Source organism: Natator depressus, chromosome 3 (genome assembly GCF_965152275.1).
Source record: "Natator depressus isolate rNatDep1 chromosome 3, rNatDep2.hap1, whole genome shotgun sequence".
Lineage (NCBI taxonomy): Eukaryota > Metazoa > Chordata > Testudines > Cheloniidae > Natator > Natator depressus.
In genome coordinates, this window is record NC_134236.1 from 37862233 (window position 1) to 37874935 (window position 12703).

At 44.6% G+C, this 12703-nt stretch overlaps 1 protein-coding gene across 1 annotated transcript; it reads right to left on the reverse strand.

Moving 5' to 3' along the window:
- Window positions 1–299: 299 nt before the first annotated feature.
- Window positions 300–8793, reverse strand: LOC141984293 (uncharacterized). The gene is made up of 3 exons (XM_074947226.1): window positions 8388–8793; window positions 7592–7800; window positions 300–341 (listed from the first exon to the last, which is right to left on the reverse strand). Exons 1-3 carry the CDS (start codon window positions 8791–8793, stop codon window positions 300–302), a joined length of 657 nt encoding a protein of 218 aa, XP_074803327.1.
- Between the last annotated feature and the right edge of the window lie 3910 nt (window positions 8794–12703).

Here is a 12703-nt window from a genome sequence, read left to right on the forward strand (position 1 = left end):
CCATATTTTGACTAAGTGTTTGGATCAAATGGTAACCGTACCATTATCTAAGAATATCCCTGAAAAAATTGTGAACTGAAAAAATAGAAAAAACATATATTCAAGAGTAGAAAGTGGAGCTATTAGAAGAACTAGCTAGAAATCCAAGTTAAATATACATTTGGCCAGGAGGGTATAGGAACTGCTCCAACCTTTATTGTAGTGACTCCCAACAAGAAAACAAAAATCATATCTCTAATACCTAATTAAAAGGATGTAGAAAATAACGACTTTCTAACTAAGTTGCTTGTTCAGCAATGTTAGTTTAGCTGAATAATCAGGTCCACAAAGAGTTTTGCAAACTATGAGAAGGAGAGTGAGAACGTCATCAGGGAACAGCACATCTTTCTGTTCTCTCACTTTCTCATCCTTTGTGGTCTTATCTAAGAATAATTTACAGTCTATGGTCAAGATTTTCAAAAGTGACTAGAGGTTTGGGATGACAAAATTTTTGGGTGCTCAGCTTTGAGACCCCTATAGGCATAGGTGCAAGAACAAGTAGTGCTGGGGGTGCTGCCGCATCCCCTGGCTTGCCATGATTTCCATCATATACAGGGTTTACAGTTTGGTTCAATGGCTCTGAGCACCCCCACTATACAAACTGTTCCAGCACTCCTGCCTATAGGGAGTTATTTTCAGAGGATGAGTCTTAGCACTTTCTAAAAATCAGGCTCCTTTCAGGTTTCACAAATTGGCCACGCAAAATCACTAGCCATTTTTAAAAATTGTGGCCTGGCTTTTCGTCAGTAAGTGTAGATAGGAATTTTTTGTTTTGCTTCAGAAATATTTTTAGTTTTGCATTTGCACTAATAGGTGACCCTGTTCTAGTCTTTATTTGTTTTATTCTTATTTCATCTTTTACTTTGTACAATGTAAAGAATATAAATATTGCTAAGGCCACTTCTTAGCGCAAATGCAAATCTAAAAGTATATGAAGCAAAAGTAGAATCTGCTAGCATCACTTACTGGTGATAATTTGGTGAAATTATTCTTGCATAATACAATTATGATATTCTGTACCTTGGGGGAGGGCCCTGTAACCCCCATATTCCTCATTTTTATATAATCATGATTTGCATATAGAGCATGCTTTGTAAGGTACCAGGGGAAAGGTTATGATCTGCTGAAAGACATTGTTCTGTCTAAATATGTGTATCATCAATGCATCTGAAATTATAAGAATTGTGTTGTATGGTTTTCACTAAAATATGCTGTGGGTTTGGGAGGCACCCACATACTAGCTATACAGAGACAATGACAAGAGAGGTAACCAACACCCGGGTGGGTGCTGTTGAACAGACATCACCAGCCATTGTCCAGCAAGGGAGCTACAATGCAATGACTCACCTGCATGAAGTCACACCAGCAGAATTGCTCAACCTTGCCTGGAGACTCAGCAATGCCCCCAGACATGCCTGGACTTGTGCTCCCCATGCTCAAGCACATGGGACTGAGGTTACTCCAGATTCTCTTCAGTGTAAGTGAGATCAGAACCTGATCCTGGAAAAGAAGAATAAAGAGAGACCACAGGACCTTTTAATACATAACACTTGCATAGTGCTTTGAGGTCTTAATTATACCTCACATCAAACACGCCATTCTTCCATTATTAGGGCCAGATTATGCCTACCCATCGCCTTTCTCACAGTGGTGAAGAATTACTCTCCCTATAAATCCTATTGATTTCTGCAGCACTACCTGGGTGATCAGCTTCCCCACTGATGTGAATAAGACCACCTCTCTGCACATCACCTGTTGCCATTAATCTTTATTCCTCTAATAGGTGCTTTATCTGTGAGGGCCCTACCCTGGAAGGAGCTCTAGAGAACACCTATTTGTATATGTGGTAGCAGAGTTGGGACCTATATTAGAACATTAGAAACTCAGAGACCTTCTCCTATTTTTTCCTCATACATCTTTTCATGGGTTGTTTGTCCATGTTTGGGTATTATTAATTGCAAGTAGTGACTGTCTATTGAATTGCTTTCCCTACATCTGTATGATATTCTTAAACTTCTTAAGAGTTGTATCTATCCTTAGGGTATGTCTACACTACGGAATAAGGTCGAATTTATAGAAGTCGGTTTTTTAGAAATCGGTTTTATATATTCGAGTGTGTGTGTCCCCACAGAAGTGCATTAAGTGCATTAACTCGGCGGAGTGCTTCCACAGTACCGAGGCTAGAGTCGACTTCCAGAGCGTTGCACTGTGGGTAGCTATCCCACAGTTCCCGCAGTTTCTGCTGCCCATTGGAATTCTGGGTTGAGATCCCAATGCCTGATGGGGCTGAAACATTGTCGCGGGTGGTTCTGGGTACATATCGTCAGTCCCCCCTTCCCTCCCTCCCTCCCTCCGTGAAAGCAAGGGCAGACAATCGTTTCGCACCTTTTTTCCTGAGTTACCTGTGCGGACGCCATACCACCGCAAGCATGGAGCCCACTCAGGTAACCGTCACCATATGTCTCCTGGGTGCTGGCAGACGTGGTACGGCATTGCTACACAGTAGCAGCAACCCATTGCCTTGTGGCAGCAGACGGTACAATACGACTGGTAGCCGTCCTCGCCATGTCCGAGGTACTCCTGGTCACCTGTGTGAGGTCGATCAGGAGCGCCTGGGCAGACATGGGTGCAGGGACTAAATTTTTAGTGACTTGACCAGGTCATTCTCTTAAGTCCGGCAGTCAGTCCTATTGAACCATCTTATGGTGAGCAGGTAGGCAATATGTCCTTCTGCACCGTCTGCTGCCAGCCAAAGATGTAAAAGATAGATGGAGTGGATCAAAATAAGAAATAGACCAGATTTGTTTTGTACTCATTTGCCTCCTCCCCTGACTAAGGGACTCATTCCTCTAGTTTCAGAGTAACAGCCGTGTTAGTCTGTATTCGTAAAAAGAAAAAAGAAAAGGAGTACTTGTGGCACCTTAGAGACTAACCAGTTTATTTGAGCATGAGCTTTCGTGAGCTACAGCTCACTTCATCGGATGCATACCACATCGTGGAAACTGCAGAAGACATTATATACACACAGAGACCATGAAACAAAACTTCCTCCCACCCCACTCTCCTGCTGGTAACAGCTTATCTAAAGTGATCATCAAGTAGGGCCATTTCCAGCACAAATCCAGGTTTTCTCACCCTTCCCCCCCCCACACACACACACATACAAACTCACTCTCCTGCTGGTAATAGCCCATCCCTCTTTGAAACCTCTCTTTATAATGCGCATGATAATCAAGGTGGGTCATTTCCAGCACTAATCCAGGTTTTCTCACCCCCCCCCACACCCCCCTCCAAAAACCACACACACAAACTCACTCTCCTGCTGGCAATAGCTCATCTTACAATGTGCACAGCAATAATCCAAGTTTAACCAGAACATCTTGGGGGGGGTTTGTAGGAAAAAAACAAGGGGAGATAGGCTACCTTGCATAATGACTTAGCCACTCCCAGTCTCTATTCAAGCCCAAATTAATAGTATCCAATTTGCAAATGAATTCCAATTCAGCAGTTTCTCGCTGGAGTCTGGATTTGAAGTTTTTTTGCTTTAAGATAGCGACCCTCATGTCTGTGATTGCGTGACCAGAGAGATTGAAGTGTTCTCCGACTGGTTTATGAATGTTATAATTCTTAACATCTGATTTGTGTCCATTTATTCTTTTACGTAGAGACTGTCCAGTTTGACCAATGTACATGGCAGAGGGGCATTGCTGGCACATGATGGCATATATCACATTGGTGGATGTGCAGGTGAACGAGCCTCTGATAGTGTGGCTGATGTTGTTAGGCCCTGTGATGGTGTCCCCTGAATAGATATGTGGGCACAGTTGGCAACGGGCTTTGTTGCAAGGATAGGTTCCTGGGTTAGTGGTTCTGTTGTGTGGTATGTGGTTGTTGGTGAGTATTCGCTTCAGGTTGGGGGGCTGTCTGTAGGCAAGGACTGGCCTTTCTCCCAAGATTTGTGAGAGTGTTGGGTCATCCTTCAGGATAGGTTGTAGATCCTTAATAATGCGTTGGAGGGGTTTTAGTTGGGGGCTGAAGGTGACGGCTAGTGGCGTTCTGTTATTTTCTTTGTTAGGCCTGTCCTGTAGTAGGTGACTTCTGGGAACTCTTCTGGCTCTATCAATCTGTTTCTTCACTTCCGCAGGTGGGTATTGTAGTTGTAAGAATGCTTGATAGAGATCTTGTAGGTGTTTGTCTCTGTCTGAGGGGTTGGAGCAAATGCGGTTGTATCGCAGAGCTTGGCTGTAGACGATGGATCGTGTGGTGTGGTCACTGCAGTCACTCACAGAGAAGGTGCAGCGAGGTAAATCTAGCCATGTATCAATCAGAGGCCAGGCTAACCTCCTTGTTCCAATAAGAACAATAACTTAGGTGCACCATTTCTTATTGGAACCCTCCGTGAAGTCAACCCTGTAAGCCGTGTCCTCAGTCGCCCCTCCCTGCGTCAGAGCAACGGCAAACAATCGTGCATCTGAGTTGAGAGTGCTGTCCAGAGCAGTCACAATGGAGCACTCTGATTGGGCTAAAACATTGTCGCGGGTTGTTCTGGGTACATATTGTCCGGCCCCCGTTCCCTCCCTCCCTCCGTGAAGGCAAGGGCAGACAATCGTTTCGCGCCTTTTTTCCTGAGTTACCTGTGCGGACGCCATACCACCGCAAGCATGGAGCCCGCTCAGGTAACCGTCACCGTATGTCTCCTGGGTGCTGGCAGACGCGGTACGGCATTGCTACACAGTAGCAGCAACCCATTGCCTTCTGGCAGCAGACGGTGCAGTATGACTGATAGCCGTCCTCATCATGTCCGAGGTGCTCCTGGCCACGTCGGCTGGGAGCTCCTGGGCAGACATGGGCGCAGGGACTAAATTTTTGGTGACTTGACCAGGTCATTCTCTTTAGTCCTGCAGTCAGTCGTATTGAACCGTCTAATGGTGAGCAGGCAGGCAATACGGATTGCTAGCAGTCGTATTGTACCATCTTCTGCCGGGCAGGCAAGAGATGACGATGGCTAGCAATCGTATTGTACCATCTTCTGCCGGGCAGGCAAGAGATGACGATGGCTAGCAATCGTATTGTACCATTTTCTGCCGGGCAGGCAAGAGATGAGGATGTCTAGCAATCGTATTGTACCATCTTCTGCCGGGCAGGCAAGAGATGAGGATGGCTGGCAGTCATATTGCACCATCTTCTGCCAGGCAGGCAAGACATGAGGATGGCTAGCAGTCGTACTGTACCATCTTCTGCCGAGCAGCCATGAGATGTGGATGGCTTGCAGTCCTTCTGCACCGTCTGCTGCCAGCCAAAGATGTAAAAGATAGATGGAGTGGATCAAAACAAGAAATAGACCAGATTTGTTTTGTACTCATTTGCCTCCTCCCCTGTCTAGGGGACTCATTCCTTTAGGTCACACTGCAGTCACTCACAGAGAAGGTGCAGCGAGGTAAATCTAGCCATGTATCAATCAGAGGCCAGGCTAACCTCCTTGTTCCAATAAGAACAATAACTTAGGTGCACCATTTCTTATTGGAACCCTCCGTGAAGTCCTGCCTGAACTACTCCTTGATGTAAAGCCACCCCCTTTGTGGATTTTAGCCCCCTGAAGCCAACCCTGTAAGCCGTGTTGTCAGTCGCCCCTCTCTCCATCAGAGCAACGGCAGACAATCATTCCGTGCCTTTTTTCTGTGCGGACGCCATACCAAGGCAAGCATGGAGTCCGCTCAGCTCACTTTGGCAATTAGGAGCACATTAAACACCACACGCATTATCCAGCAGTATATGCAGCACCAGAACCTGGCAAAGCGCTACCGGGCGAGGAGGCGACGTCAGCGCGGTCACATGAGTGATCAGGACATGGACACAGATTTCTCTGAAAGCATGGGCCCTGCCAATGCATGCATCATGGTGCTAATGGGGCAGGTTCATGCTGTGGAACGCCGATTCTGGGCTCGGGAAACAAGCACAGACTGGTGGGACCGCATAGTGTTGCAGGTCTGGGACGATTCCCAGTGGCTGCGAAACTTTCGCATGTGTAAGGGCACTTTCATGGAACTTTGTGACTTGGTTTCCCCTGCCCTGAAGCGCATGAATACCAAGATGAGAGCAGCCCTCACAGTTGAGAAGCGAGTGGTGATAGCCCTGTGGAAGCTTGCAACGCCAGACAGCTACCGGTCAGTTGGGAATCAATTTGGAGTGGGCAAATCTACTGTTGGGGCTGCTGTGATGCAAGTAGCCCACGCAATCAAAGATCTGCTGATATCAAGGGTAGTGACCCTGGGAAATGTGCAGGTCATAGTGGATGGCTTTGCTGCAATGGGATTCCCTAACTGTGGTGGGGCCATAGACGGAACCCATATCCCTATCTTGTCACCGGAGCACCAAGCCGGCGAGTATATAAACCGCAAGGGGTACTTTTCAATAGTGCTGCAAGCTCTGGTGGATCACAAGGGACGTTTCACCAACATCAACGTGGGATGGCCGGGAAAGGTACATGACGCTCGCATCTTCAGGAACTCTGGTCTGCTTCAAAAACTTCAAGAAGGGACTTTATTCCCAGACCAGAAAATAACTGTTGGTGATGTTGAAATGCCTATATGTATCCTTGGGGACCCAGCCTACCCCTTAATGCCATGGCTCATGAAGCCGTACACAGGCAGCCTGGACAGTAGTCAGGAGCTGTTCAACTACAGGCTGAGCAAGTGCAGAATGGTGGTAGAATGTGCATTTGGACGTTTAAAGGCGCGCTGGCGCAGTTTACTGACTCGCTTAGACCTCAGCGAAACCAATATTCCCACTGTTATTACTGCTTGCTGTGTGCTCCACAATATCTGTGAGAGTAAGGGGGAGACCTTTATGGCGGGGTGGGAGGTTGAGGCAAATCGCCTGGCTGCTGGTTACGCGCAGCCAGACACCAGGGCGGTTAGAAGAGCACAGGAGGGCGCGGTACGCATCAGAGAGGCTTTGAAAACCAGTTTCATGACTGGCCAGGCTACGGTGTGAAAGTTCTGTTTGTTTCTCCTTGATGAACCCCCCCGCCCCTTGGTTCACTCTACTTCCCTGTAAGCTAACCACCCTCTCCTCCTCCCTTCTATCACCGCTTGCAGAGGCAATAAAGTCATTGTTGCTTCACATTCATGCATTCTTTATTCATTCATCACACAAATAGGGGGATGACTACCAAGGTAGCCCAGGAGGGGTGGTGGAGGAGGGAAGGAAAATGCCAAACAGCACTTTAAAAGTTTACAACTTTAAAATTTATTGAATGACAGCCTTCTTTTTTTTGGGCAATCCTCTGTGGTGGAGTGGCTGGATGGCCGGAGGCCCCCCCACCGCGTTCTTGGGCGTCTGGGTGTGGAGGCTATGGAACTTGGGGAGGAGGGTGGTTGGTTACACAGGGGCTGTAGTGGCAGTCTGTGCTCCAGCTGCCTTTGCTGCAGCTCAACCATACACTGGAGCATACTGGTTTGGTCCTCCAGCAGCCTCAGCATTGAATCCTGCCTCCTCTCATCACGCTGCCGCCACATTCGAGCTTCAGCCCTCTCTTCAGCCTGCCACTTACTCTCTTCAGCCCGCCACCTCTCCTCCTGGTCATTTTGTGCTTCCTGCAGTCTGACATTATTTGCCTCCACGCATTCGTCTGTGCTCTGTCAGTGTGGGAGGACAGCATGAGCTCGGAGAACATTTCATCTCGAGTGCGTTTTTTTTCCTTTCTAATCTTCACTAGCCTCTGGGAAGGAGAAGATCCTGTGATCATTGAAACACATGCAGCTGGTGGAGAAAAAAAAAGGGACAGCGGTATTTAAAAAGACACATTTTATAAAACAATGGCTACACTCTTTCAGGGTAAACCTTGCTGTTAACATTACATACATAGCACATGTGCTTTCGTTACAAGGTCGCATTTTGCCTCCCCCCAACGCGTGGCTACCCCCTCAACCCTCCCCCCTCCCTGTGGCTAACAGCGGGGAACATTTCTGTTCAGCCGCAGGCAAAGAGCCCAGCAGGAATGGGCTCCTCTGAGTGTCCCCTGAAGAAAAGCACCCTATTTCAACCAGGTGACCATGGATTATATCTCACTCTCCTGAGGATAACACAGAGAGATAAAGAACGGATGTTGCTTGAACGCCAGCAAACATACACTGCAATGCTTTGTTGTACAATGATTCCCGATTACGTGTTACTGGCCTGGAGTGGTAAAGTGTCCTACCATGAAGGACGCAATAAGTCTGCCCTCCCCAGAAACCTTTTGCAAGGCTTTGGGAGTATATCCAGGAGAGCCGCGAATGCCAGGGCAAAGTAATCCTTTCACATGCTTGCTTTTAAACCATGTATAGTATTTTAAAAGGTACACTCACCGGAGGTCCCTTCTCCGCCTGCTGGGTCCAGGAGGCAGCCTGGGGTGGGTTCAGGGGGTACTGGCTCCAGGTCCAGGGTGAGAAACTGTTCCTGGCTGTCGGGAAAACCGGTTTCTCCGCTTGCTTGCTGTGAGCTATCTACAACCTCGTCATCATCATCATCTTCTTCGTCCCCAAAACCTGCTTCCGTATTGCCTCCATCTCCATTGAAGGAGTCAAACAACACGGCTGGGGTAGTGGTGGCTGAACCCCCTAAAATGGCATGCAGCTCATCATAGAAGCGGCATGTTTGGGGCTCTGACCCGGAGCGGCCGTTCGCCTCTCTGGTTTTCTGGTAGGCTTGCCTCAGCTCCTTCAGTTTCACGCAGCACTGCTTCGGGTCCCTGTTATGGCCTCTGTCCTTCATGCCCTGGGAGATTTTGACAAAGGTTTTGGCATTTCGAAAACTGGAACGGAGTTCTGATAGCACGGATTCCTCTCCCCATACAGCGATCAGATCCCGTACCTCCCGTTCGGTCCATGCTGGAGCTCTTTTGCGATTCTGAGACTCCATCATGGTCACCTCTGCTGATGAGCTCTGCATGGTCACCTGCAGCTTGCCACGCTGGCCAAACAGGAAATGAGATTCAAAAGCTCGCGGTTCTTTTCCTGTCTACCTGCCAGTGCATCTGAGTTGAGAGTGCTGTCCAGAGCGGTCAAAATGGAGCACTCTGGGATAGCTCCCGGAGGCCAATACCGTCGAATTGTGTCCACAGTACCCCAAATTCGACCCGGCAAGGCCGATTTAAGCGCTAATCCACTTGTCAGGGGTGGAGTAAGGAAATCGATTTTAAGAGCCCTTTAAGTCGAAATAAAGGGCTTCATCGTGTGGACGGGTGCAGGTTTACATCAATTTAATGCTGCTAAATTCGACCTAAAGTCCTAGTGTAGACCAGGGCTTACATGAACAAATAAAAGCCACTCTATACTCCATTTAATTTTTCTTTTAAAAATAGGTAAAGATAATTGTATGCTTAAATATTTCTAAGTAGCCATTTAGAGAAAAAAAAAATTCTGGGTGAGATTATGTGACCAGCTCTTGGGAAGGACATAGCTGAATTTGTGCAGCCATACCAAATGTACACGTCTTTTGCCACTCCCCGTTCTCTGGCAACCAGAAAGTGGACAGCTACACCAGCTCTACAGAGCCCGGGGATTCCCCCATGCCAGGAGGAAGCTGGTTAAGGTGGCTTTGCAGTGGTTTGTACCAATGGATTGTACCGGGGCAGATATTTAGCCCTATATGTGTAACTACCAGGTCATAAAGGTGAGATATTTACCCTTGTTCTTTATTCCAGGTAAAAGGGCTGGAGTGGTGAAAAGGGGATCTAAAAGCCATGGATCCAGCCAAGGGGGAATTTTCCAATGCAGGAACTGAAGAGGTTGTCTTCCAAGGACCAGCTCGCAAGTCGGGTGTAAAGGGTACACTGGGTGCAGGGGTGGGGATGGGACTGGTGTGTTGGGAGTGAAGCCACAATGCATAATGATGCAGAGATTCTGATTCTGGGTGTCACACCTATGCATAGGAAGCAGGGCTTAAAGCCACCTTGGCCGCTCTTGCCTCCTGAGCTGCAGGTGTCTAATGAGAGATTTTCAAGTCAGGTTATTTCTGAGTTTTGGGATAAACGGGATTTCCTTGAGACAAAACATGTTTTCATTGGCATGTTGTGTTGACCATCTGATTTCACTCCTGATTTCACTACACGGACATTTTAAGAACCAGTGTATAAAAGTGTAAAATAACATTTTAAGTTTGTTTTCCTGGTTTTGTTGTTATAAAAGTTCATTACAGACACTTTTACTAGAAAATCATACAAATTCTGGGTTTGCAATTGTAGCTTTTCAGTTACATCGTTGCAACTATAATAAATTATTGAAATAGCTGCCGAAATATATACCTCTTCTACTCTTTCCATTTTAATTCCAATTTAAATATTTCATATAGTTTTCCTATAGATTCTTCATTGCTGACTAATAATTGCACCATCAGAACAAATATAGCTTTGCTTTGAAAGGTGCTTTGGGAAACTACCAGTTATGTTAATAATTTAAGGTAAAAGAACAAGTTAGGATTGTCTGTCTTGAACACTTCAACAGGATGAAAGGGAAATGGTTTCTGCACCAGCACAGTATATTGTGCCTTATTGTAGATTTGATTTTAGTCCCATTACTACAGAGGACTAAGCTAGTGTTGAGCCTGCAACAGAACTTTGAGTATGAACATCCAGACTTATTTTTTTCTGAAATCTGGATCTTAATTTTTTTTTTTTGAAGAGCCTGTTTTCTTAAGTGGCTGAACCAAACTCTGAATCAGAATAGAAGTTGAACTGTAATTGCTATCCATGCTTCCAGAAACAGAAAACAAAAACTTCTTATCACAGCATATTACTTCAGTACTTTGTCTCTCCTTGTCCTTTGCTTAAGTTTTTTTGACCGTCCTTTCACACCTGCTTTCAAACCTCTCTTTTTCAGCTTTTTGTCAACAACTTTATATGTCTTTTATAGTGAATTTAGAGCTCATGAAAGGTTCCAGATTAGTAGCCATGGAGATTTGAAATCCTGTTTATCCACAGAACAGCTATAGAATGTGTGTAATTATATCCTTAAGGGTGGGCAGGTAGTTCAGTCTCGTTGCTGATTCAATCTTTGGCCTCGTTGCTGAAACTGTCAACAAAGATGCCAATTCATGCCAGTTTTTGTGATGTGGATGCTGTGCTAGACATTGTACAAGCACTATAATAGACAGATGGAAAGGGGGAAGAAGGATGAGGGTGGAATGATTAGATCCATAAAATATGGAATGTATTAACTTTACTGAGTATATCAATGATAGTGATATGCCAGAAACTTATAGGAAGCAAAGAGAAGCTGTTTTCTATGTTTCACAGAAGATGGGGTTTTGGAAACAGAATCAGCTAGCCTACTATCAACAAATTCCTAGAGAATTTGTGATTGAGGAACATACATTTTCCTTTTTGTGGGTTGGTTTAAATTGAAATACAGAATAAAGACTTACTGTTATATCAGATACAGAACTGTCAATCTATTTGATGGGAGATCAAACTTATGTAAAGAAATGGATTGCTAATGTATAAAGAAGCTGTAATGTATAAAGAAAGAAATTCTGGATAGAACACCTTGAATGACAAGAGTCACCTTGAGGAAGTTCTGGTGCTATAAGATCTTTTCAACAAAGGGGTGTCATAATAATATGCCTTTCCATTTTAAATAGTAAGTGATTAGAGCATGAATGAATGTTGATTTTTCAACAAAGGCATTAAAAGATCTGCTTATATGAAAAACCAGGTAAAACATTTAACTATATATTAGACTGTGCTATGCATGTGTGCAGGCATGCATGCGGTTGGCTATGCATGATCATTATCTGAGAACCGAATTGCTATTTTAATAATTAAATAATTGTTTAATTTCATAAATAGAATTGCTTTTGTTGAACTGTCAAGTAACAGTTTAGTAACTTTTGACTGTTACAAAGCTTAGCTGGTAAATTGGTAGAGACTTGTATTAAGGACCCATAGTTGAATATTGGTATAAAAACCCAGTATCCGGGATGGTAAAGAGTTTGATAAGTTTACCACTATGTGATAACACTTTAAAAAAAAAGATTTATTACGTCTTAATAAGTTTTAACCATTAGATTATATATTGATTAATAAAACTCATAATTGAAATTCAACACATTCATGAGAGATATTCTATGGGTCATTATTTGTTAATTAAAATTACTTAACTAACAATTACTGTTACTGTATGTACCTTAATGTTCTCACAAAGAGCTTGATATAGGTTTCTTTTTTCTCACTGAAATAATGGTAAAATATGCATTTCTGGCTTGTTAGAGAAAACAAAATCCCAATAAAGTTGCACATAGTCACTTTATGTTGACTCAACTTCCCTTCCCTTTAAATCAGGCTTTAACTATGTCCTGCATTCTTTGGTATTTGTAGGTTCAGCTCCGAAGCTAGATGGTGCATTTCTGTGAGGGTTTGTATAGCTGATAAATCATTAAGCTGACCTGAACCATTGAAGGTATTTACAGACAAACTTGTTAAGATATGACAGCACTTAACTATAAAAGCAAAACTGCAGCAAATGCAACAAATAAAATAAAGATCCAGTGATTAACATGACACTGATGAAAGGGTTTGATGATGAAAGCAAAGGAAAAGAAGTATTCTTGATTCATTTGGGTAGACATGTTTGTCCTAGTGAAATGCAAATAATGATAAGAAGGAAGCACTGTAGTTTTTGTTTTT